The sequence below is a fragment of the Thunnus albacares genome, chromosome 17 (assembly GCF_914725855.1).
Source record: "Thunnus albacares chromosome 17, fThuAlb1.1, whole genome shotgun sequence".
In the NCBI taxonomy this organism is placed as follows: Eukaryota; Metazoa; Chordata; class Actinopteri; order Scombriformes; family Scombridae; genus Thunnus; species Thunnus albacares.
The window spans coordinates 9,539,716-9,561,869 of record NC_058122.1 but is presented as its reverse complement, the minus strand read 5'-3'; the positions used below and the strand labels follow the sequence as shown (position 1 = coordinate 9,561,869).

General features: G+C 39.1%; 3 protein-coding genes across 4 annotated transcripts; 1 reads left to right on the top strand and 2 right to left on the bottom strand.

The window, feature by feature from the left end:
- Window positions 1–3,459: 3,459 nt before the first annotated feature.
- On the bottom strand, window positions 3,460–10,087 carry syngr3a (synaptogyrin 3a). The gene is made up of 4 exons (XM_044330525.1): window positions 9,802–10,087; window positions 7,458–7,692; window positions 6,248–6,393; window positions 3,460–5,227 (listed from the first exon to the last, which is right to left on the bottom strand). The coding sequence occupies exons 1-4, from the start codon at window positions 9,901–9,903 to the stop codon at window positions 5,018–5,020; spliced, it is 693 nt and encodes a 230-aa protein (XP_044186460.1). The 5' UTR covers window positions 9,904–10,087; the 3' UTR covers window positions 3,460–5,017.
- A 1,719-nt stretch (window positions 10,088–11,806) lies between these two features.
- Window positions 11,807–14,757, bottom strand: gfer (growth factor, augmenter of liver regeneration (ERV1 homolog, S. cerevisiae)). Its single transcript, XM_044331666.1, has 3 exons — window positions 14,370–14,757; window positions 13,751–13,965; window positions 11,807–13,108 (listed from the first exon to the last, which is right to left on the bottom strand). Exons 1-3 carry the CDS (start codon window positions 14,580–14,582, stop codon window positions 12,946–12,948), a joined length of 591 nt encoding a protein of 196 aa, XP_044187601.1. The 5' UTR covers window positions 14,583–14,757; the 3' UTR covers window positions 11,807–12,945.
- drg2 (developmentally regulated GTP binding protein 2) lies at window positions 14,694–21,757 on the top strand. 2 transcript variants are annotated; one of them, XM_044331665.1, is made up of 14 exons: window positions 14,694–14,783; window positions 15,051–15,143; window positions 16,089–16,249; window positions 17,099–17,188; window positions 17,278–17,338; window positions 17,578–17,668; window positions 17,787–17,859; window positions 17,997–18,087; window positions 18,569–18,666; window positions 18,943–19,019; window positions 19,151–19,239; window positions 19,337–19,395; window positions 19,501–19,554; window positions 21,364–21,757. In XM_044331665.1, the coding sequence occupies exons 2-14, from the start codon at window positions 15,080–15,082 to the stop codon at window positions 21,448–21,450; spliced, it is 1,095 nt and encodes a 364-aa protein (XP_044187600.1). In that variant the 5' UTR covers window positions 14,694–14,783; window positions 15,051–15,079; the 3' UTR covers window positions 21,451–21,757. The 2 variants fall into 2 exon arrangements, with proteins under 2 accessions (XP_044187600.1, XP_044187599.1); XM_044331664.1 differs by having other exon boundaries at window positions 14,746–14,836.
- Window positions 21,758–22,154: the final 397 nt, after the last annotated feature.

Sequence of the window (22,154 nt, the reverse complement as noted above, 5' to 3'; positions counted from 1 at the left end):
GGGTAACTGGTTACGTTCATGTACTGAGTACACAGTCTGTTCATCTTCTCTCTCAGGACCCTTAGCTTGCACTGCGGCCCGCCTGGGTGTGCGTGTGTCCTGTGTGTATGAATGTGTGTCTGTCTATGTGTATGTCTGAATGAGTGTGTGTGTGTGTATAGAGTTGGTCTACACATCATACTGCAGCTTTCTCTATTTTCTGTCTGGCTCCAATAAAGCTGTTTCAGTCAGCACCGTATGTTTCTTTATCTTTGCTGTTTGGAGGTGTGTTAGAGAGAGATGAGTGGTAATGGATTAACACGTATACAGATGGTTTATATGGCGTATACAGCATCCCATTTAATTTCTGTCTTCCTAATAAGCCACTTGTGTAACTGATATGTATTATGAAGGTAAATACATACCAGCAAAGAGAAAAAAAACAACTGTACTGGTACCCAAAATGTTCATAAAAGGTGGGAAAATTGTTTGCATTGAAACCTTTAATAATTCTACTGAACTTTGTCATTTTTCAGTTTTTCTAATCTATAATTTATACCAAAAATACTGAGTTGTAATCCAGAAGTAACAAAATATAACTCAACTTTAGCTAGTAACTTGAATTTTGATAGTGACTCCATTTTTGAAGCGACCAACTCAACTCTAATCGTTGAAGAATATTTTTATGTACATTGAAAAAAAACAACAACAAATCTTCACACATATAACTCAGGGACAGAAACAGGCAGTCCAAAAACATGTTGTCTTTTTTATTGGCGCGACGGTCAGACTGCAGTCCAGAGACATTCAGGTAATAGACAGTGACACACATCTCTGTACACAGCGTTTTTACACTGAAGAGGTCAAACACCTTCAGAACAGGAAGAAACAACTCAAGAAAAGATGTTAAAGGGGTAGCACTCTACAAAATCAATGTTTACTTGTTTGTTTGTTGATGGGGTTTAATTTTTATCATTAATATCATGGGGGGGAGCAATTGTAACATCCATGCAATGTATTACACTGGAAAGCCCACAACTGATGGCACCAGCGTTACTACATATCACCTTTATATCTCAGTTTAACAAAACTACATCATGATCACATAAAACTTTGATTTTTGTGCCGATGGCCCCTTTAAGAGTGGTCAAACAAAGTATTTCCAACAAAGAGCGCATTCTAGTTAATAAATGATCATTATTAATATTTTTTTTATTTTATTTCAGTAGTACAGGACAAACAAGACCCCGGACAGCATCACACACAGGTTCCATTTACTTCAATAACGTAGGCCTACTGAATTTTACAATCAACCAATACCACGGAGTGTACATGGGCCAGAGCACGAAACACAGAGAATGCTTGTATTATTATTTTATCTACCACACTGACTGAAGAAGAGACTGAAGCACTGAGAACAATAATACAACCTGACCTGACAGTACCCCAAACTACCCAACAGTACCCCAATAGAACCTAATAACACCTCAGTCGCACCCCATCATAGTTAAAGGGCTATACTGGTGGTTTTTCATATTTCAGCACACTTGTGTACACCTTCCATTATTCCTAACCATTTTCAAAACATGCCATAAGATTTTAAATAGATTTCCTTCCTTCCAGTATGAAAATAAACTTTATCGTGAATTGATAATGCTTTTGTGGGCAGGGACCATGTTATGTTGTCGGCCAGACAAACCTGGAAGACAAACAAAAGGCTGAAATGTTATAAAACACATAAGGTCAGTTTGAACATTTCATATCCTGTGTCTTTGCAAGCTGATATTGATATTAACTAGAACCAATGGCTGTCTAAATCAGTCAATCTTAAAACATATATGCATCAGGAAATAGTTGGCAGTCATATTCACTATACACAACTCATAGGGTATAGGCTAAAACATGAACAACCACCAGTATGTTCCTTTAACTGCACCTAACAGTACTGCACCATTCCCCCAAGTACCTGAAAGTATTTGGAAATCAACCTAACCTAAAACCCCACTCTCTAACACTCTTGCACCCAACAGTGTTGCACCCTTCACCAAACCAAAACCCTGAAAGGAAACACCACTGGGTTATCCCTCAATCTGAAACACGTACTCACTTTACTACCTAATCGCTGACAGATAGTCAGGTGAACCAAATGTAAAAAATCATGCTCACAGGTAAATCTTAACAGGTCTAGGCACTGTTTTACATAACTACCTAGAAATCATTTTAATCCTCAATTGAAAAAGAAAGTATGGGACAGAATTTGTGTAAAGGGCTTCATTTCCGTTTGCCTCGAGAGTTTACGCCTTTACAACTATCTTACTGTCATGTACATCTTTATCTACTTTGTGAGCCAATAACCTCTCGGATAATAAGAAATTACTTTAACACCATCGCCTGTCTTGTGTGAGTGGGTGTCTTAGCTTTCTTTTTAGACAATTCTGGATTCTGAGGTCAGATTTCTTCATTAAGGGTTAAAGTTGGGTTCCTGGGTGCAGAAAAATTTGATTGAGCATTTTGGGACAGTTTCACCCTGGAGCTTTGCGTTATGTACACACTGACGCATGTGTACGTTTGTGGCTAGTCCTCAGCCAACCAGATCACAGGGGTGAGATAACATCACTGAGGAAACAAAGAGTTGTTTGGGCGTATGAGCGCATTTCTGACAATAAATTGTGATTAATATAACACAAGAGGGACTTCTGTCAGCCGCGTCGATGGCGGGCGAATCTCATTTTTCTCTCGGAGTCAACTAAAGAATGACATAGTATTCAATATATATTATGAGTTCTATACAACAATTTCATGCATTTTTATCATGATTACTTTTCAAACTCTGAGAGCCTGTTGTCCCCTTGCAGCAGTGCCATCTCTGGTCAGCAGAGGGCGCTGTTAACATGGGATCAGATAGAAAAGCAGGCAAGGCATTCTACAGGTCAATTATATCACTCTAACATGAAGTTTTATATTTGGCTCTGTTCATCAAAAACAAAAAACTTAGTTTAATACTTTGTAATTTAGATATCTGATAATATATTTAGCAGAAAGCCTATTTTTATTTGGGGGGGAAATTAATAAATGGTGTTAACAGACTTGCGATTTCCTCCTCTACACTAAACTTTGACAAACACATGTTAAAGAAAATAACTTTTATGCACCACAAAATTTAATTAACTACACACACTCACACATTTTTTTTTCCACACAAACAGGCAGACTTACACGTCTCTCATGCATGCTTATACGCGTGCGCATGTACACTCATTGCACGTGGACTTGTGCGCACACTCACACACTCACACACCCCAGAACTACATATTCACTGATGGCGAGTGTACATAACCCACGACACAGAGACACAGCTACACACTGACATGGTTGGCATGGTTACTATCTACATTAGGGCCCTTGGTGACCCACATCCACCCAACCCTGCCCCCCCTCTCACCATGGCAACAAATACTAACCCCCTCCCCCCCCTCCCTACCTCAAAAGCTGAACTGATCAATAAATTAGCCAGCTAGCAATCCTTGACATCCTTGTTCCTTCTTTACCACAAACAGATTTTTCTTTTGCCTGAGACTGACCTGAATCCTCCAGAAACCTGCCCTCCCTCACTGAACAAAAGCTCATCTGTTGCCCCCCCTCCCCACTGCTTTGTGATCACATAAAATCCTACATTAACAACATAGTAGTAACGTGGTAATCAGAAGACAGCAATAAGAACACAGGGCAGTTTGGCAGCTTCTAAAACGTAAACATAAACAGACCTGGTTTACCCCAAATCTCCCCCACTCACCCTTTAAACAGACAACACTCAACATAGGACACTGTCTCAAATAACCCATTACATACATTCCCTGGCACAGAAATATGACACAGACTGAACACTGAGTGAATCTTAAATGTGATCAACTCTTGCTCATGAAGGAACCAAAATCACTCAGCTATTGCAATGCACTCAAGGAAAATTTTGCATTGTGGTGATGATTTCCTTTAAACCGTGTTAAGATAATGACTCCACTACATCCAGGAAGACCTTAAATACTCGGAAAAGATGATATAAAAGCATCTTGATCAATACTATTTTAATTCAAATTAGCTTCTGTGGATGAAAAGCTTTCTCCAGATCTGCCGAAAACTTTACCAGGGCAGCTCAATCGAAGTCAGATCAACAATTTAAACGTATCAAATTTGCCTGAGATTTGTTAGTACAGTTCAAAGACTAACATGTAATTTGAGACAGTGCCTACAATTGGTCTAATCTGACGCTAACTATGCCTACTTACAGTACAGTTTATACCTACCTACATAAGAATGTGAGATATTGCACTTGGTCACAAAACATTGTCGTCTTTTTTTTTTTTTTTTTTTTTTACAGCATGTGTAAATCTACTAAATTAAGTCACTGTCTGAGACACACAGTACAGTATGGCACTTAGTTGATCTCTAAGTTCGAAAAACATGCAGATTCAATACACATGATCACTTTTAACTGCAGCAGGGGAAGAGGGATGAACAACCGAACCGCACTGGAGCAAAAACATTCCCTGTTAACTGTTTGGCATGAGAGGGAATATTTTGACACTTAAGGTGTTTAATGAATGAAAAGAATAAGATGAAGGTGCTGTACGCACTATATTTAGTAATCTAACACCGCTTTGTGGTGGAGTACCTCACTTGTTGATCCCTTCATCTCTTTTTTTGTGTGTGTTTGAATACTGCAAAGTGGCCTCCTCTTCTATAATTCCCTCTCTTGTTTTCTTTTTTCTCTCATCTGCTCTGATCTGAGGACACTGGATCTGCTAAAGTAGTTCAAGCACACAGGTCTAGAAAAGCACAGATAAAGCTGGAATGTTAAGGACAGAAAGCGAACAAGAGGAGGAATCAAAGAAGCAGAGGCCTTTTTTCTTTTACATGATTGAAAAACTCAGCCCAGATCAAAACAACTGCACGTGTAACATCACAGAAAGCAAATTTCTTGAACTTTCCTCTCTTCCCCTCTTCTCTCCACCTTCTTCTTCTTCCATCAGGTCTGTCTTATCTAGTAAATGGGAACCTGGTATGTGGGGGCTGCGTTGTTCTCAGTAAAGGGTGGGCTCTGGTAGGTTTCTGTGGTCTCAGTGGTGCCGCCTCCTGGTGAATTGGAGGGGTACGGCTGGGTGGGTGCACCGCCGTCCATGTGCTCCGTGGTGAACAGGGTCATGTCTGTACCAAGCATATACTTCTGGACTGCACGCACTGTAAGGCCAGCCTACATGAGCAAAAGATGGAAAAGATCAAAATAAACTACTTCACAAGTCCGTTAAAATCACGAAAGCCCAGTTTTAACAACCTGATATTAGTCAGCCACCCTTAAAAGCAGTCTTCTAAGATAATTTGCTTTATATACTGCAATTAGCTCTCTAATGAAATAAAGTAACCTTGCTTTGGCTTGCCTGAAAATCATGAGAGAACTGAGCCCAACAGCTGGAAATTGAACCAATCAGAGGATGACGATGACACTTCAAACTCACAAACCTCATTTATAACCGTTAGCCAACTGTTGGGATTAAGCACGAGTCAGCAGATGTATGGCAGGTGTTGATAATTCAGGTCATGGATGGAGCCAGTAACCCAGAGCCTCTGTTTGAAGTGACTCTTATTTCTCTTTTGGAAAGTCAAAGGACTCGCTCAACAGTTGGGTCCTGCTCATGTTTTCTCTCACTCTTGTCTGATCCAAGTCTGATCCAAAATGTTCTTATATTATATTTTTGTTAATATTATTCCTACATAATAGAGCTGCACTGTGCATTCTTTGGTTACAGCAAGCTTTAGTAAGTAGTAAAGCAATTAAAATATGTTTACCAGTAGACTAGATCTGCTTTTAAGAAAATACTGGTTATAGCTTGTATGGTGTCCTGCAGTACAGAGGCGTGTCAGAGTGGATATGCGGTGACAGAAAGCTTTAGAAATGACTAGAAAAGCCTCTCTTCATCTACAGCATGACATCCAGGTGCAGTTTTAAACTAACAGCAGTGCTTTAAAGTTATGGTTGACCTTCCTAATGTAGCTGAAAACTATAAAATATAGGGGGTGGGGTTTTAAGCTGGTAGGTAGGATAGGGCCTTTCACCTGTGCCCAGGAGCCCAAATCTAATTTTGATATTTTTGGAAGTTTATTGAAAGACTTGATTTTGGTTACTCAATCCAAATATTTTATGCTGCATGTCTTATTACTACTGTATAAGAGAATGTCTCTGTGTGTAAGTATCTGTGTAGTTGCATGTTCTTACCCAGGTGATTATGGAGAAGAAAGAGAAGGCGATTGCAGCCCGGGCTGCATCTGCCCCCTGGTTGAGCGGCAGCTCGTCCTCCGTGGTCCGAGACCACTGATTGGCCAGAAAGCAGAAACTTACAAAGTACAGGAAGGCCCAGAAACCTGCCAGAAACCAATCAGAGTGTTTGGAAAAATGATCATGAGAGGGGTCATTTCCATGTTTACACACAGATGAGGTACGAAGGTACGACCTGCAGGTTTTGATTTCTCAAATCCTAACCACCTCAAGAGGTTCTTTGTTCCGTTTAGAGATTAAAAACAGTCTCATTTCTCCAACATCTTACATATCAGTTTACACGTTTCATTTCTCTTGTTGTCTTGTGATGTAAGGTCAGTCATCTGAAACAAAGAAGTGGGTCTAGCTGGGACACATTGTTAGCAATTTGGGGAAACCCAGGCTTTTGGATCCTGCTTTTCATCACTGTTCAGGGTTTGGTGTCTGCATGTCACTACTGTGTACACACACTCTCTTAATGTGTGAGGCCTGCCTTCATTTTAAGAGAAGAATCACAGCTATCACTGACACTGTCTGTTGTCCATTTGACAACTTACAGGTTAATCATGAAATCTCCAAATTGCAAGGATGTTAAGACATTTTATTGTCTATAATTTAGGTAATTTAGATCAGAACCACAATTACTCATCCCATTACACAATTTAGCACCAATAACACCCTCTGATGGGGGGTGTAGCTTCTTATAGAGGACTTTCAGGTGTTGTGACACGTTCTCTGGTGGCCATATTGGAGAAGCTCAGCAACAAGGGCAACAATCATTTAGAATAGACTTTTTAGGGAATCGATAATGTCGTCAGTGACACATTGAATTGATTTGTTGTTTAGATAATACCAGAGTGCCAGCATGTGGTCAGAAAATCATCCTCACTAAATGCATTTGCACTGATTGACATATTATTGGAGAAGTTTTAGTGTTAGTAGCATTTTAGAATTCATTTAAAACAATCAAGAAAACATCAAATTTAACTAAACATTAACTTTAACTGAACAGATTAAAAAAAAACAGAGCAATAAAAGTTTAGAAATCAATGTGATCTTGTGTCAGCACTTCCTGTTGTTGGCATGACTCAGACACATCTCACAGAATGATGTCCAAAAAAAGGAAAAAGGAACTGTATAAATGTGACTGCACCATGATTGCCAAGCTCACCTGAGAAGCCGATCTCAAGCATGACAGCCTTCTTCCTGTCTTTGACAGAGCTGATGGAGGAAAACTTGTAGTCGAGCAAGAAGAAGAAGGAGCATGCCAACAGGCCCACCAGGCCCACGAACACACCGTAGTTGCACGCATCTGCATTCTTGTTGAAAACACAGTGGAGACGCTCGCTACCCATGTTCACATAACCCTCATTCACAATGGAGGCGAAGACCACCAGGGAAAAAATCTGTGGAAGGGGGACAGGGAGAGAAGAAGAGGAGGGGATGGGTAAAATTGAGAAGAGGAAAAGGTAAGTGGTTAGTGTCGCCCTCTCTTTAATAAACACATACAGCGCTGTGGCAGCACTACTCGAGAGCGTCTCTTTGACGATGCTCGGACCAGAGGCATTAACCTAATTTCCTCCCTTTCTCTCTGACTGACTGAAGAGGTGGATGCTTCACTTCCCCTCAAGAATCAAACAGACCTGAGGCACTGTGTGTGTATATGTATGTCTATATAAACTAAGACAGGAAGTGTGGTAGCTCATGCTATAAAACTTGAATCCATTAGTTCATCCCGTTTTTCCATTTTTATCAATAACTCCCCTCTTTTATGTCTGATCTCTAGTTAATCCTCCGTCTTTCCTCCTCCTTCTGTTCTCACTTGAATGCTGACACTGATCAGCTGACTAACACTCGATGGCAGAATAGGGCCATGTGACACACACACACACACTCCCACTTGGGGGTTTGGGTCATATGATTGTGGAGGGACACACAATGGGATAATGTCGGATCCACGTTTTGAACTAATCACATGTGGTGGCTATAATCTAAGTAGATACACAGGTGCTTTTAGTGAATCAGTGTGATAAAGCTGCTACGTAGCAAAGTACTGCATCTCCGATTGGAAAAGAAAAACTTTTCCGAGTGGGTGATGGAAAAACTGAATTTGAAACTGGATATTTTGCATTGTCATATTTCATCAGTCTGATATTCGGGAGTTGTTTTCCTTATCTGTAATTCACTTTTTACTCCTCTCACTTTCTCTAAACCTGCTGCATCTGCCTTTACATCAGCTAATAAACTTCTTACAGCAAACTGTAGGATTTAAAGTGCTGCGGCTTTAGAAACAGAGGAAATGAAAGTTTGTTCCAGTCAAAAATGTGAGACTAACCCACAAAGCTGCGTGTCCTGTTGTTGGATTGAATTGTGGTTTATTGATGATGTTGAAAGCTGAAAAAGTAACACCTTCTGCTCCCGGTGGATTTGTGCCAAATCCTTTGACAATTTCTCTTGATTGATTTTGAGCTAATCAACTACTAACCTCCATTGAAGCTGCACTATATATCTCTAAATGTGATATTTCAGTTGCAGAATGAAAAAAGCACACCAACACACAACAAAAAAGGCATTAAAACGTAGCAATAAGCACATCAGCCAAAGCTGTTTTAGAAATGACATTAGTATGTGAATTAAAATGTGGATTTTTTTTGTTTGAAATAGGCTCACAACGTCTCCAGGAACATCTTCATCTACTCTAAAGTAGATTCAATATGCATGCAGCGTATTATCAGTGTTTCATGTATAATAATAATAAACCTGTAGGCTCGGAGGTTGCAGGTGGATTTCATGCTCTTGGATTAGATCCTTCGGTATGTTTCAGAGAAAGATCCCTGCGTTGGACTACAGAAGACCTTCTCTGTGTCACCCAAAGGTGATGCGTTACATCAAACGTCAAGGCACGACGCGTCTCCGTGGCCCTGCGTGCGTAATGATGAGCACTGACCAATCACAGGTGGGATGACGGAAGACGACCGTTTAGGGTAAATCAGCAAAATCATTAGCTGGAAATATTCTTGACATTATAAACGAAGAGATCATGTTTTGTAAATAACGCTGTTATTATTTGAAAGAAAAAAAATAATACTAGTTGGCACGAACATGGAGGAAGACGAAGCTGAATATGGATCTGTCTTTCTCATTTTTCACACAATCCGGGTCCGGTCTACTGCACATCTTGGGCTGTTTATTAAGCACTACTATGCAGATTTAAAAATGAAGATAGAAGATGATAGGTCGGTTTCTGCCCCTGAACGCATCTGTAGTAAAATCAGTATCATGGTCAGGGTGTCAGATAACTACCAGGCCTTGGTTACACCCTGCACCGTATATTTCTGTATAAATCGGCTACACCCCGATATAAACATTTAATCCATGATCTCCGTTCACACACCTTGTTGATCAATTTTCGGTGGATTTCTGGGGTCTATATTTGCAGTGAGAACACGTCACGGGTCTCGCGCAGCAACGACAACACACACACAAACACCAGTACCGTAAAAACGCGCTCTCACCCAGGACAGCACTCTGAGGATGGTCTGCGGTTGTTTGGCGAAAGCAATCGGGTCGAAGGTAGACCCGGTCCGGCCCGCTCCGAACGATCCCACTCCGTCCATCTTCTTCTTCTCTCTCTCTCTATCTCTCTCTCTCTCGCTCTCTCTCTCTCTGTGCGCTCCTCGCGGCTCCACGCTCCCGGCTCCACGGCAGGATGGATGCGCTGCTGCTCTGCTGTAGGGACGGGTCCTGCGCGCACCCGGTGGCGCGCGGTCACAGACGCGGACACGCAGAGTGGGGAACGTACCTGACGATGCGACGTGCTCGCGCCATGTAAGCTAGAGTGTGCTGAGATACACAGATACCTTCATATTACTATAATATTATGGAATATCGCATAGAAATATTAAATGACAGGAGCCTACAATAAGAACTTAGAAATAATGTAAAGTCCACCTCACTACTGTGGAGTACCACACTGTGCAGCTCCCACATGTAGGCCTGTATTATCAAGCAAATAACAAGTTATGAAAATGTATGATTAAATTATATTTAAATTGGTTATCATGCTTACGTAAGTTGTTAATTACATAAGGCCTATAATACATTAACCCTAAAACAACCTATAATGTCCTTGATAAAAACCTGATACTTTGATCATGAATAACGTTATGATGTGAAACCAACTGACCAAAAAAAAAAAAAAAAAAAAAAAAAGAAAGGCACTACTAATTCAAATGTCAATAGAATTATAGATAATAATAGATTTATTTACTTTTTCCCCACAAATTTAGAGGAGGTCGTGGGACTATTTCAGCCCTGAGTAGTGTCTGCAGTTGTGTTCACAGGTAGCATACAGCACAACAACTTCCACCAAGAGGATAGTGCTACATATGTTGCCTGAGAGGAAGCCCACAGGTATATATAAAAAAAACACACTGTAAAAACACTCCATTATTAATTAAGTAAAAGTTCTGCATTAAAATGGCCACAAAATGTGAGTTAATTGTGGAATGTACTTTCTTAAAATACCAAATTCCCAGAAAAAGATAAAACAGAAGACATGTCCTCATTGTTCTCAATGGTAGCGATGTGTCCCTGGAGCTATTACAGGAATCACTTCACTGTATAGGCTACAAACAATAGACTGACTGAAAAATCCTGCCTGAAACACTCAACAGTCACAAACATACTAAGTTATGAAATATGACATGGAGAAAAAAAAAAAGTCTCATGACAATGCAGCTGTGCCAAATACCATAAAACAGCATTTGAGAAGTGGAACAGTATAGTCACAAGTAGCTTATCATGGGATATTCGCCAATTACTGTCTCAATACAACATGAACATCATGAGCTTCACTACATTGGTACTGCCAGTTATTGTGTTGCATGGTGATGACTTGACCTGACCGCCAAATCCATCCGTTCTGAATATTAATTGAATATTAAGTATATATTCAACACAATCATGTAATTCTTTTACAAAGTCCACACACAGGATATTAAAGTCATGCCATTTTCAGTAGTAGTGGTACATGAACTGTTGAGAAAATGGCAAACGGAAAATGCTTTGGCATGCAATATAGTGCATACTCACACCACTAGAGGTCAGTGACATCTTTTTATAAATTCAGCATATGACATTCTTGTTAATTCGACGAGATAAACACATAAAACATACTAGTATTGAAAATAGAGTCATTTAAACCAGAGTTGAAGATGAATACTGCTTGTGGATGTATATACAGTATAATGAAGATGAATGTATAGCTAATACAAAAACCATGAATAGGATCACAGCATCAGTAAAACAAATGGTAGCTGTGTAGCACTAGACGTGTAAGTGTGTCCTTTACTGGTTCTTTAAATAACACATTCATAATCACAGTGTTTATTAATAACACACAGACAGATCAGGTCACATGGCTGAAGTGCTGGCCTCAAAGTCCTTTGGCTAGAGTATAACAAGAAGTAGAAGGTTCACACAGGGCTGCAAGTAATAATTGTTTTAATTACCCATTGATTCACTCATTTATTCTGCAGTTTTATTGATGGTTCAATCTATAAAATGATAAAAATAATGACAGATGCCTTTTACATGTAACTGGAGACCAAGGTGATACCTCCAAACTTTTTGCCTTTACTTTTGTCTGTGAAAATTTTTACAGTGACACGACACACAGAAACACACACTAACGTTCACCTCTGAGAAGTTGTCATCAGCAAAAAAAAAAAAAAAAAAAAAAGAAAATGGCTGTAATTACAAAATTACATGCAGTAATTTTTCATTTCAGCTTTAAATTACATACATTCACATAGTCCACAGGTATACCACCCCACAACACACACACACACACACACACACACACACACACACACACTGACTATAGTATTATATCAAAAATATAGGCTGTATATTTGACATATTAGATAGTATTTTATAAGTGATGGCTCTCATTAATCCCTCACATAATAGATATTTTCCATATGATAAACGCTGGATATTTCGTGTTGTACCGGTTATTTGGGGTTAAACAAGACTTCAACAGATAAAACGCAACCTAAAAACAAACCAGAAAACCAAGATTTGAATTGCTTAAACCAACTGTAATAACTTACTGCTTAAACAGACAAAAGGGCAAATCAGAGTCACACCTGAAAAGATGATCAAAAGACCAAAGTGGTAAAAAAAAATACAAGCTTTAGTCTGGAATTTTTTAAAACACTAAAACCTGCACATTTAGGTTCCAGTCTACTACTTAAAGTAGCAAAGCAGTAAAACAGCAAATTAGTCTTTTAGAGAGTGTTGAGAACATGTGTCCCTGCACAGAAAATGTGCATGCTGTAAAAAACTCCATAATAATCAGAATTAACACCAGGTTTTCATATGAGTCTTGGTCCTAACTTGAGAAACAGAGAGGAATACTTATTTGTTTTGTACCCTTAAGTTTATTACCAGATCAGTTAAATTAACGCACCACCAAACAAGAAAAACCATGTAAGATCTATCATTCATCTCTCTTCCAGTGAAGTTTCTCCAAAACAGAGACCTGAGCTCTACTTTGTAGTGTTTCCACATCAAAGATTTGCACTGATGGGAGGAACTTTTCCTCTCAGGTCTCATCACAGTCCTCATATCTCTCAGCACTCATACAAGATCTCTCAGTCACAGGAACCATCCTTCCATCCATCTCTCCACCTCTCATCCACGCGTGAGCAGTCGAACTCGGGCTTGCCCAGCCGAACGTTGATATCATTATGGAGATAACAGAGCCACTGGGACAGAGCATGGCGACTGCTGGTGTCCGGCTGATTGGTTTTCAATCTGTGGGGAGGAAATGATGTCATTCAAAAACAGCTTCATAACATCTTAACATGTGAAAATGGGACCGCTGCAGATCTGCTTGTGATTAAAATAAAGATAAGTAGATATAGCAGTGCCTTTGGGCCCTTCCAATTTCTGGTATGGAGATGACACAGCACTTCTAAACTTCCTTTTGAAACTCTTGCCTCACTGCAGAAAATTCACAAAACATCTTGCTGTAATTATTGTATTATCAAACTAATTCGTAGTTTTGTCAAAATAGTTATTTAAAGATGGAATAAATAGTCCTTAGGGCTGTGAATGTCTTCATTTTTGTTTGAGAAAATTGGGTTATTAAATTCATGAATTAGCTGGCAATCATAGCTGGCAAAACATGTCAGCATTTTTGACTATAGTTGCCCTTTAGAAGAGCATGCTGATTTTGATGATGTTGTCGCCCACTTTCTACATATCAGGTACTTTATTATTGACATTGCTGATGCACATTTTCCATAGCTATATATATATATATATATATATATATATATATATATATATATATATATATATATATATATATATATATATATATATATATATATATAATTTTTTATTTTTTTTAAACAAAAAAACAAAAATAAAACTTATAAGAACTTGTCTAACCTGCCCCTGAGGTCTTCTGCACATTCATCACAGGGGAAGAACTTGGAGAAAAGGTTGATGAACTGCCCCATCTCTTTCTGCTGGGTGGTAGACGGATGATCGGGGTAATATGCTGCCATGGTGTGCAGGAAAGACCAGGTGTTGCGGCCCAACTCTTCCCTGTCCAGTGGACACTGTGGGTCTTGTTGTAGCTCTGACTCTGCAGCTCTGGTTTCCTGCAGGGACATTTAAACATGGAGCCACACACAGCAGAGTCAGCTAGTAATTCAAAGAGACACAGACAGGGCAGTCAACTGCATCATGTCCTCTGTTGTGGAAAAATCACTTAGAGAGATCAATGTCTACTAAATTATACATCATAAATAAAGAAAATATATAATTTAACATAAAGTAGATTTTGACACTATTTCTGTACTGAGGCCCTCAAGGGCTTCTGGTATTACAGGTTAAACCCCATTTTAACACCTATGGGCATATGGCATACCAAAAGACAAACTTTGTAATAAAGCACTAGAGTGAAAAAAATTGTAGAACATTGAGAATTAAACAATAACATTAACGTAGTTCATAAACCATAAAAAGCATATTTCCACAGATCTTCAGGACGACCTCAGGTCACCTGTGTGGCAGTAGTCGTCTCCTTCTTCTGCACCTTCATCCACGATTTAAAGTCCGTACAAGCCCTGCATGGCTTCTTTTTCACATCCCCGGTTTGCTCCTGCTCCTTACCGGAGCTGTCCTCTGACGGTCTGCCGGTCACTGCAAACGGAAAACCTTCAAACCCGGGCGGGCTGGAGGCCGGTGGTCCTCTCGGTGCTGTGGGTGCAGCCATGTTAGCTACTAACTCTCTGACCCGGAACTTTCGCTATACATAAGGTTCTCGAAATTCAACTACTTGTAAACGGAGACATTGTCGCTCTTTAATATTTACCCTACCGAGCAGACATCGTCATGCTCAGGTTCCCTATCACCCCCGTGCCGTTAGCGTTTCCTTGTTTCTCCCGGACCTTCCACTGGGACGGAACCAGTTCCGGTGGGTGATGTCAGTTGTCCGTGCATGCAGCGGAGTGTAGCCTCTGTCAAAGTGTAAATTTATATTATTAAGCAAGATTTTAAACTGTTGACATTACACGTGTTGAATGCGGTTGCTCATTTAAAGCCATACATGCTGATTCGCTGCTTTTTTGTTGCGGTTTTTCAACTGTTAAGTCGATTAGCTGTGTTAGCCGGGTGGCTAACAAAGCTAATAAGTTAACTGTAGAGTGACACGTTTTCTGTTTTTGTTTTCTCCTCCTGACAGTGTAGCTGTTGCCCACCCGAACTGCCACAATGGGGATCTTGGAGAAAATCTCGGAAATAGAGAAAGAAATAGCTCGGACACAGAAAAACAAAGGTAAGAGAGAGCAGGCGCTGGGCTAACTGTTAGCTAGGTACAACATGGATGAACTTGTGACCAACTGTGTGTGTAACTATATATTTATGTGTGTGTATGTGAGTATTGTGTTATTCATCACACACACTCGTACAGTTGTACACCAGTGCAATTGCAGGAAAGTCCTCTAAAATTATTTTTATGTCTCTGTGAGACATTTGATCACACATTTTAAAATAGATTTTGAACAGCTGGGTCACATAACATGGAAATTATTGAAAATAAATCATAATGTTTTCGAAAGAATATAAATAAATAGACAAATTACTAATATCAACTCAATATAATAATATTTGGCCACGTGATTACACTTTTTAGAATAGATTTCGAATCATTTGCTCATGACATGGAAGCTATTGAAAAAAATAGTTCTATTAAATAATAGGCAAAGTAGTAATATACCATTGATTATGTATTCACAAAAAACTAACTTTCCTGTTTAATATGTAAATTAACAGAATGAAAAAATCCATAATTTAAAATGAATTTCTCTTGCAAATCAGCTTACTGGTAATGAAAAAATAGCCAATGTGATATTTCAGTCAGACAGTAATTTACGTTCAGTTAAGTCTTTAACTGAATATCTGTCGAAAATCTGATTTCAAAAGGATTTCATTGTGGCTGTCTGTCATATATTAATATACTAAATTGAGTAAATGAGCCACTAAAACGGCTGAGCGTGAAAGTTTGTTTGACAAGAAAACTCAAGGTAAATTTGCTAGCTTTTCCTGTATCTTCAGTCGTTAACTTATCTCCATGACAACTGAGGAAGACCATGTGATGCCCTTGAAAGCCTCAGAGTGAAGTCAGACCCTGCCCCCTATGGTATAAAGTTGAAGTGAAAATGAGCAGAATAAGTTGTTTTTACTTCTTTTGAGTCACTGTTCTTTTCATTCACTCCTCCAGCCACTGAGTACCATCTGGGTTTGCTCAAGGCCAAGCTCGCCAAATACAGAGCTCAACTTCTGGAACCCTCCAAGTCAGCGGGGGCCAAAGGCGAGGGCTTCGATGTGATGAAATCTGGAGATGCTCGTGTTGCTCTCATTGGTTTCCCCTCTGTGGGTAAGGTACGTAAACACGGTGGGTGATGGGTTGTGTTTCCTGGTCTGGCTATGACAACCATGGTCCTCAGAAAGTCACTTTAAAGCCTTTATCACAATGTATGATTGTGGGATGGAAGGACTGAGGGACCTTTCTAAAGCATTTAAAACAAGCCCAAATCTTAATGGGACTGTTACTGAGAGACAAATCAGTTAAATCAGGTGCCATCAAAATCAAAACACACTTTTTGTTCATACAACAGCTTAATAACAAAACATGATCAAGTATATATAGAAGTACACATTTGAATGAACCCATACTTACTAATAAACCAAATCATCTTCATCTTCCCAAACATCTCCCAAGCAGAGGACAATTTTCATTAAGATATAGAGGTCATAACTTTATGTAACCTTTTAAAGTCCTACAGAGCACATTTTAAAAAAGTCTTAAATCCTAGTTTTATATTTTGTCATTTTATTTCATAACATATATATCTTTAACAGAATGAATAGTGATTATTTTATTTGTTTATTTTAATAGAGCTTAAACACTGTTGTACTTTTTTCCTTTCATTAATTTCCATTGTAATGTTTTTATTTGTTTGATTTGAACATGTGCAAAGTCAAGTATCTAGTCAGTTAAACAGTCAAGAGCTCTATCTCAAATTAAAAAGAGGCTTATTAAGACATTTCCAATGTAACTGTGATAAGCAGAATGTATTGTGATATGTTGCACCTCAGTTCCCTTTAGTCATCATTTTGTTTCTCCAAGAATTGGTTTCATGAAGTTGAGACATGAGGGAAGCAAGACCAATACTGCAACACACTCTCCAAAATCCTCTTAATAATGTAAACCTCTGTTGTGTCCTGCAGTCCACCTTCCTCAGCTTGATGACGTCGACAGCCAGCGAAGCTGCTTCCTACGAGTTCACCACCCTCACCTGCATACCTGGTGTCATAGAGGTACACATCCATACATATCTTCACACTTGCAATGTTAAACTGTGAGTAACAACAATCTGACACTTGCGCTCTTATTTGTTGCTCTTCAGTACAAAGGGGCCAACATCCAGCTGCTAGATTTGCCAGGAATCATTGAGGGTGCTGCCCAAGGTAGGCTCAGGTTTCCATGCTTTTGTGTTTGCTGAAATCTGAGTGAGCAGGCGTCGGAGACCTGTTTGATTATTATGGTGTCATTTGATCAGAATTATTAATGAGTGGTTAAGAAATTGCTAAATAAATGATTATTAACAAGCGAAATCGTTTATAATTTAGATGTTACTACGCTTAATCATGAAAAAAAAAAACAGCTTCATAGTGACTGTGATATACTAACCTTTGACCTTTTATAGGTAAGGGTAGAGGTCGGCAGGTCATCGCTGTCGCCAGGACAGCAGACGTCGTCGTCATGATGTTGGACGCTACCAAAGGAGATGTTCAGAGGTGTGTGTCCTCCACTGTGTGTGTGTGTGTGAGGGAGTTAGTTAGAGGGGGTTTGATGTGTGTGTGTGTCTTGTTTTGATCAACACATTCTCGCTTTTATCTTCTTTTATCTCTCTAGAGCACTTTTAGAAAAAGAGTTGGAGTCAGTGGGCATCAGACTGAACAGGACGAAACCCAATATTTATTTCAAGGTAAAGTTTCATGAACAACAAACATGGAGACAAACATTAGTTTTAAGACACCTTGTCATGAAATGTCATTCTGTATTCCAATTGTCATATTAAACTTGGTCAAAATGTGGGGTTTTTTTTGTTGTTTTTCTCTCCAGCCCAAGAAAGGTGGCGGTCTCTCCTACAACTCCACTGTTCCTCTCACCCACTGCTCAGAGAAGCTTGTTCAGCTCATCCTTCACGAATACAGTATCCTTCACTCTGCCTGTGTCTGAAGAGGCAGCACAAAGCAAAAATTATCAACTCAACTGAAATGTCCCCGTGCCTGTATATCTCCCCTTCATGCTTCCTGTCTCCAGGGTCCTCACTTGTTAAGGAATTTGTAGAATTTCATGGATTTTAGAGACGTAGTTCAAAAAGGAAAGTCAGGAAATTAAATTCTCTGGTGATATTGGAATCGGTCACTTTACAGCATTTCCAGAAGTAGTTTTACAAGATGTTTGAACCAGATTATTATGTAGAACTTTTATAAAACAACATTCAGCAACCACAAAGCAATAAACAGTTTTAATTCATGTAAGTGTGGAAAGTGACGGAAAAGTTTCAGTATTTTACCTCAGGGTCACAGTGTATCTGTCAGTCACATACTTTTTCAGTCTCCTTGTAATTTCTATCAACTTGTTCATAACTCTCAGTAATATATGGTTGATTTCTTAACCCTCCGCCTCAGAAATCTTTAACGCAGAAGTCCTCTTCAGGGAGGACAGCACACCAGACGAGTTCATCGATGTCATAGTTGGGAACAGAGTTTACATGCCGTGCCTTTACGTATGTCGCTACTCATCATCTGTGTTCAATCCCAGTATCTAAAATGTACATTGTTTAAAAGCCTCCTAATTTAGTTTGAAGGATGATCACCCTCTGGTTTATTTAAAAGTGTTGGTTTGAAAGGAGATGGTTTTCTGTTCTTTTAATGAAAACATGAAAACCATTATGATTGGAGGTACAAGGTTTTGGCAGATCTCTTGAGCTTTGTCTGTTTTTAGGTTGAGTTTCCTTTGTTCGGAGACTCTTTTCCCCTCATATTGTTTGTGTGATCTACAGGTGTACAATAAGGTGGATCAAATCTCCATCGAGGAGGTGGACCGCCTGGCTCGCAGACCTCACAGTGTTGTCATCAGGTCAGACATCTAAACGTGTTTGTGAATGATGGTAGTTTTGATGAGAAGCTGTCATCTTGCTCTCTTTATGTATGTATGTATGTAATATACTTAATTGCTTTCTCTATTTTCTGTGCACCTGTGCGTTTCAGTTGTGGAATGAAGCTGAACCTGGATTATCTTCTGGAGAGGTTGTGGGAGTACCTGGCTCTGATTTGCATTTATACGAAGAAAAGAGGAGGTACACACGCATTTAGTTTTGCACTCATTAGATATTCACATACATGAATACACAACTTGTAAATTAAATCTGTATTAATTTCCTCTCTCGCCATCAGAGCGCCCAGACTTTAATGATGCCATCATTATGAGAAGAGGAGCAAGTGTAGAACATGTGGTAAGTGAAACATACATATATGCACACATATACTGTAGATATTGAGACCACACAGTTGATGATGTGTTCATAATTCTATTTTTTTGTTGTGTTTTCTCCCTGTAGTGCCATCGAATCCACAGAACCTTAGCCAGCCAGTTCAAATATGCTCTGGTTTGGGTAAGTAACTTCCAGTTTGCAGAGGCAGTGACCTTCACAAACTTTACACATTTGCCTTTTGTCCCATAAACTGTTTGAACTAACTCCCTCATGTTGACACGCACACTTGAATAAACAGACAGTTTATAGATATGAGGCATTAGAGGTACAGTGACTGCTGTACTTGTGATGGTGGCATTTAGAGTAACGATACACGAAACTCACAGTTCAGTAATAACTGTAATGCAGTTTTGACGTCACCATTGAATGTGTTTTTGTTCAGTGGAGAGAACAGAAGATGATATTTCTTTATGCTGTCAGCACTAAACGGTGACTCATCATATTTCCTGTTTGAATTAACATCTGCATGTGGTCAGTGAGTAACATAACAGCACAATAAAGGTAACAACTAAATTACAAATTAGTATAATGATTTTACCTCAAAATCTCAATAAAAACAAGCAACTGCTACCCCGATTTCTACAGACCAAAGTTTTATTCAGATGTTATATTTTCCTGAGAATCAGAGCCAAAGTCTTAACTCTGGCCTGTTATAGTTGTTTTTGCTGTAGAAGCCATGCATTTTTGACATTGTTCATTTACAGTGTATCAATTTTGAATGCAGACGTTACATTACATAATGACACAACATACATACATGAAGTAAACAGTGCTGTTTCTATTACATGAGAGACTAATTACAAAGACACTTTATGCACATTTACCTGTGAGCATTTTCAGGCACATGGTCCTGAATGAATATTGACCATATTACGCAAAATATGACCGGCTCTGGTTATTCAGACAAGAAGTTTGAAAGGCGTCTTAACAAAAGAATACAACCTGAGCACTGAAAGCTTAGCTGCTTACGTCATTCCCAAAATTCATCAGTGACCCTCTTTGCAAATGGTCTGTGTGCCAGTTGTATACTTCACACTAATTCCATCAAAAAGAAATACTACTAAATAAAGTATACTGTCATAAAACATATTGACACTGCAAGAGCACAGTGTTGATTGATGCTATAATCCCACAATAAATCACACAACAGCCACATATGCAATCACAGCTTGAAAAAAGTGAAAGAAGTCGTGGATAGTGCTGCTAAGACAAAGCAATAATGAAAAATAATATAATGGTTCCTTGGAGAAACTGGTATTTATGCTTTTATGTTTTTATTTTTTACATTTATGTCCACTGGGGCATATTTTGAATAATTTCCTGTCAGTACAAATTTGTTAAGCACATTCATTCCTTTCATACTCACAACAGTGAACTGTCAACATTAGTAGAGAATGTAAACTTGATATATATAACATAGAACTAGGACACAGTGTATCCTCACTGATTATAAATGACGTCACTGTAGCTTCAGCCTCATTAAATTTTCACAGCGTTAACCTCAGTAATCACGGTTTCAGCTCTTACAATTACTCAATAACGAATAATAATGGTTTAGTTGTGCACTGACAATTATAGTCACTATTGTGAGTTGTGCTTGCTCAACCGAGTTAAGATAAATCGGTATGAGCTTCACCAGTGTTTACCATGACCCGATACGTGACAGGCAGAGTAGTGCAGATGCAGAGGACAAGAGAGTAAAGTTCATTTTCAAACTCCATAAACAAATGTAAGTATTTCTATAGCTGCAACAGTTTGTACAGTTTATGCAGTGTTTTTCATGCGTTGTTTATATTATACATAAGAACTGTTGAATAATCATTTCTGATGTGTAACTTGGCTCCCAAAAACCAGCTCACTTAGTGGTGATTTACTGCCTTTGAAACACAAAGCTTCAGTTCTGAACTGTGTTGTCTGTCGGTATTTCAGGGAACCAGCACCAAGTACAGTCCTCAGAGGGTGGGCCTGACGCACATCATGGAGCACGAAGACGTCATCCAGATCGTCAAGAAGTAAAACAAGTTTCTGATCGGACAGAGGAGAGAACGAGCAGGAGGAGACACACGTTTGCTGCTGGAGGAGTTACAGTGGGGGAAAAAAATGAGACAGAATCACTGTACAGTAGATATACAGCAATGGGAAATAGCCGCATTCTTATTTTGTATATGAAATTTAAGAAAAACAACGAATTCAAGAGACAGAGCAGATTTGAGTTGGTTGTGGACAAGAACTGATGTATTCGCCTTTTGATTAAGATACAGAAGATACGTTGATACAGAGAGTGAAAGTTGAGGGAAAAGAATAAAGTCCATAAAACCTTAAATGAATCCCGGTGTTTGTTTTGTTCTTCTCAGTTTCAGCTTTATATATGATGTTATATTTTAACTGCATCTCACCTGGACTAGACTGAGTCACATGCACACACCTCACCTGCACTGACAAGACCTTTGGAGGAAGCTGTAATGTCTTTGAGACTGTGTGATGTAGTTCAGCCTGAGGAGTGTGATGGCTGTTTTTTTTTGGGGGGGGGGGGGTTTCTACAGTGGATGCTTCAGAGACAGATTTATGGAAGGTGATTATTTGCATTTTGATGATTATGCAGGGTATATTGTGTGGAAAGGCCAAGCAGAGATTTAGGAGTTGACAAACTCAGCCTGGTTTTGTTTAGTCAACTTTTATTACAAGTAAAGACAATTTACTTATAAATTCTTACTTCTAAA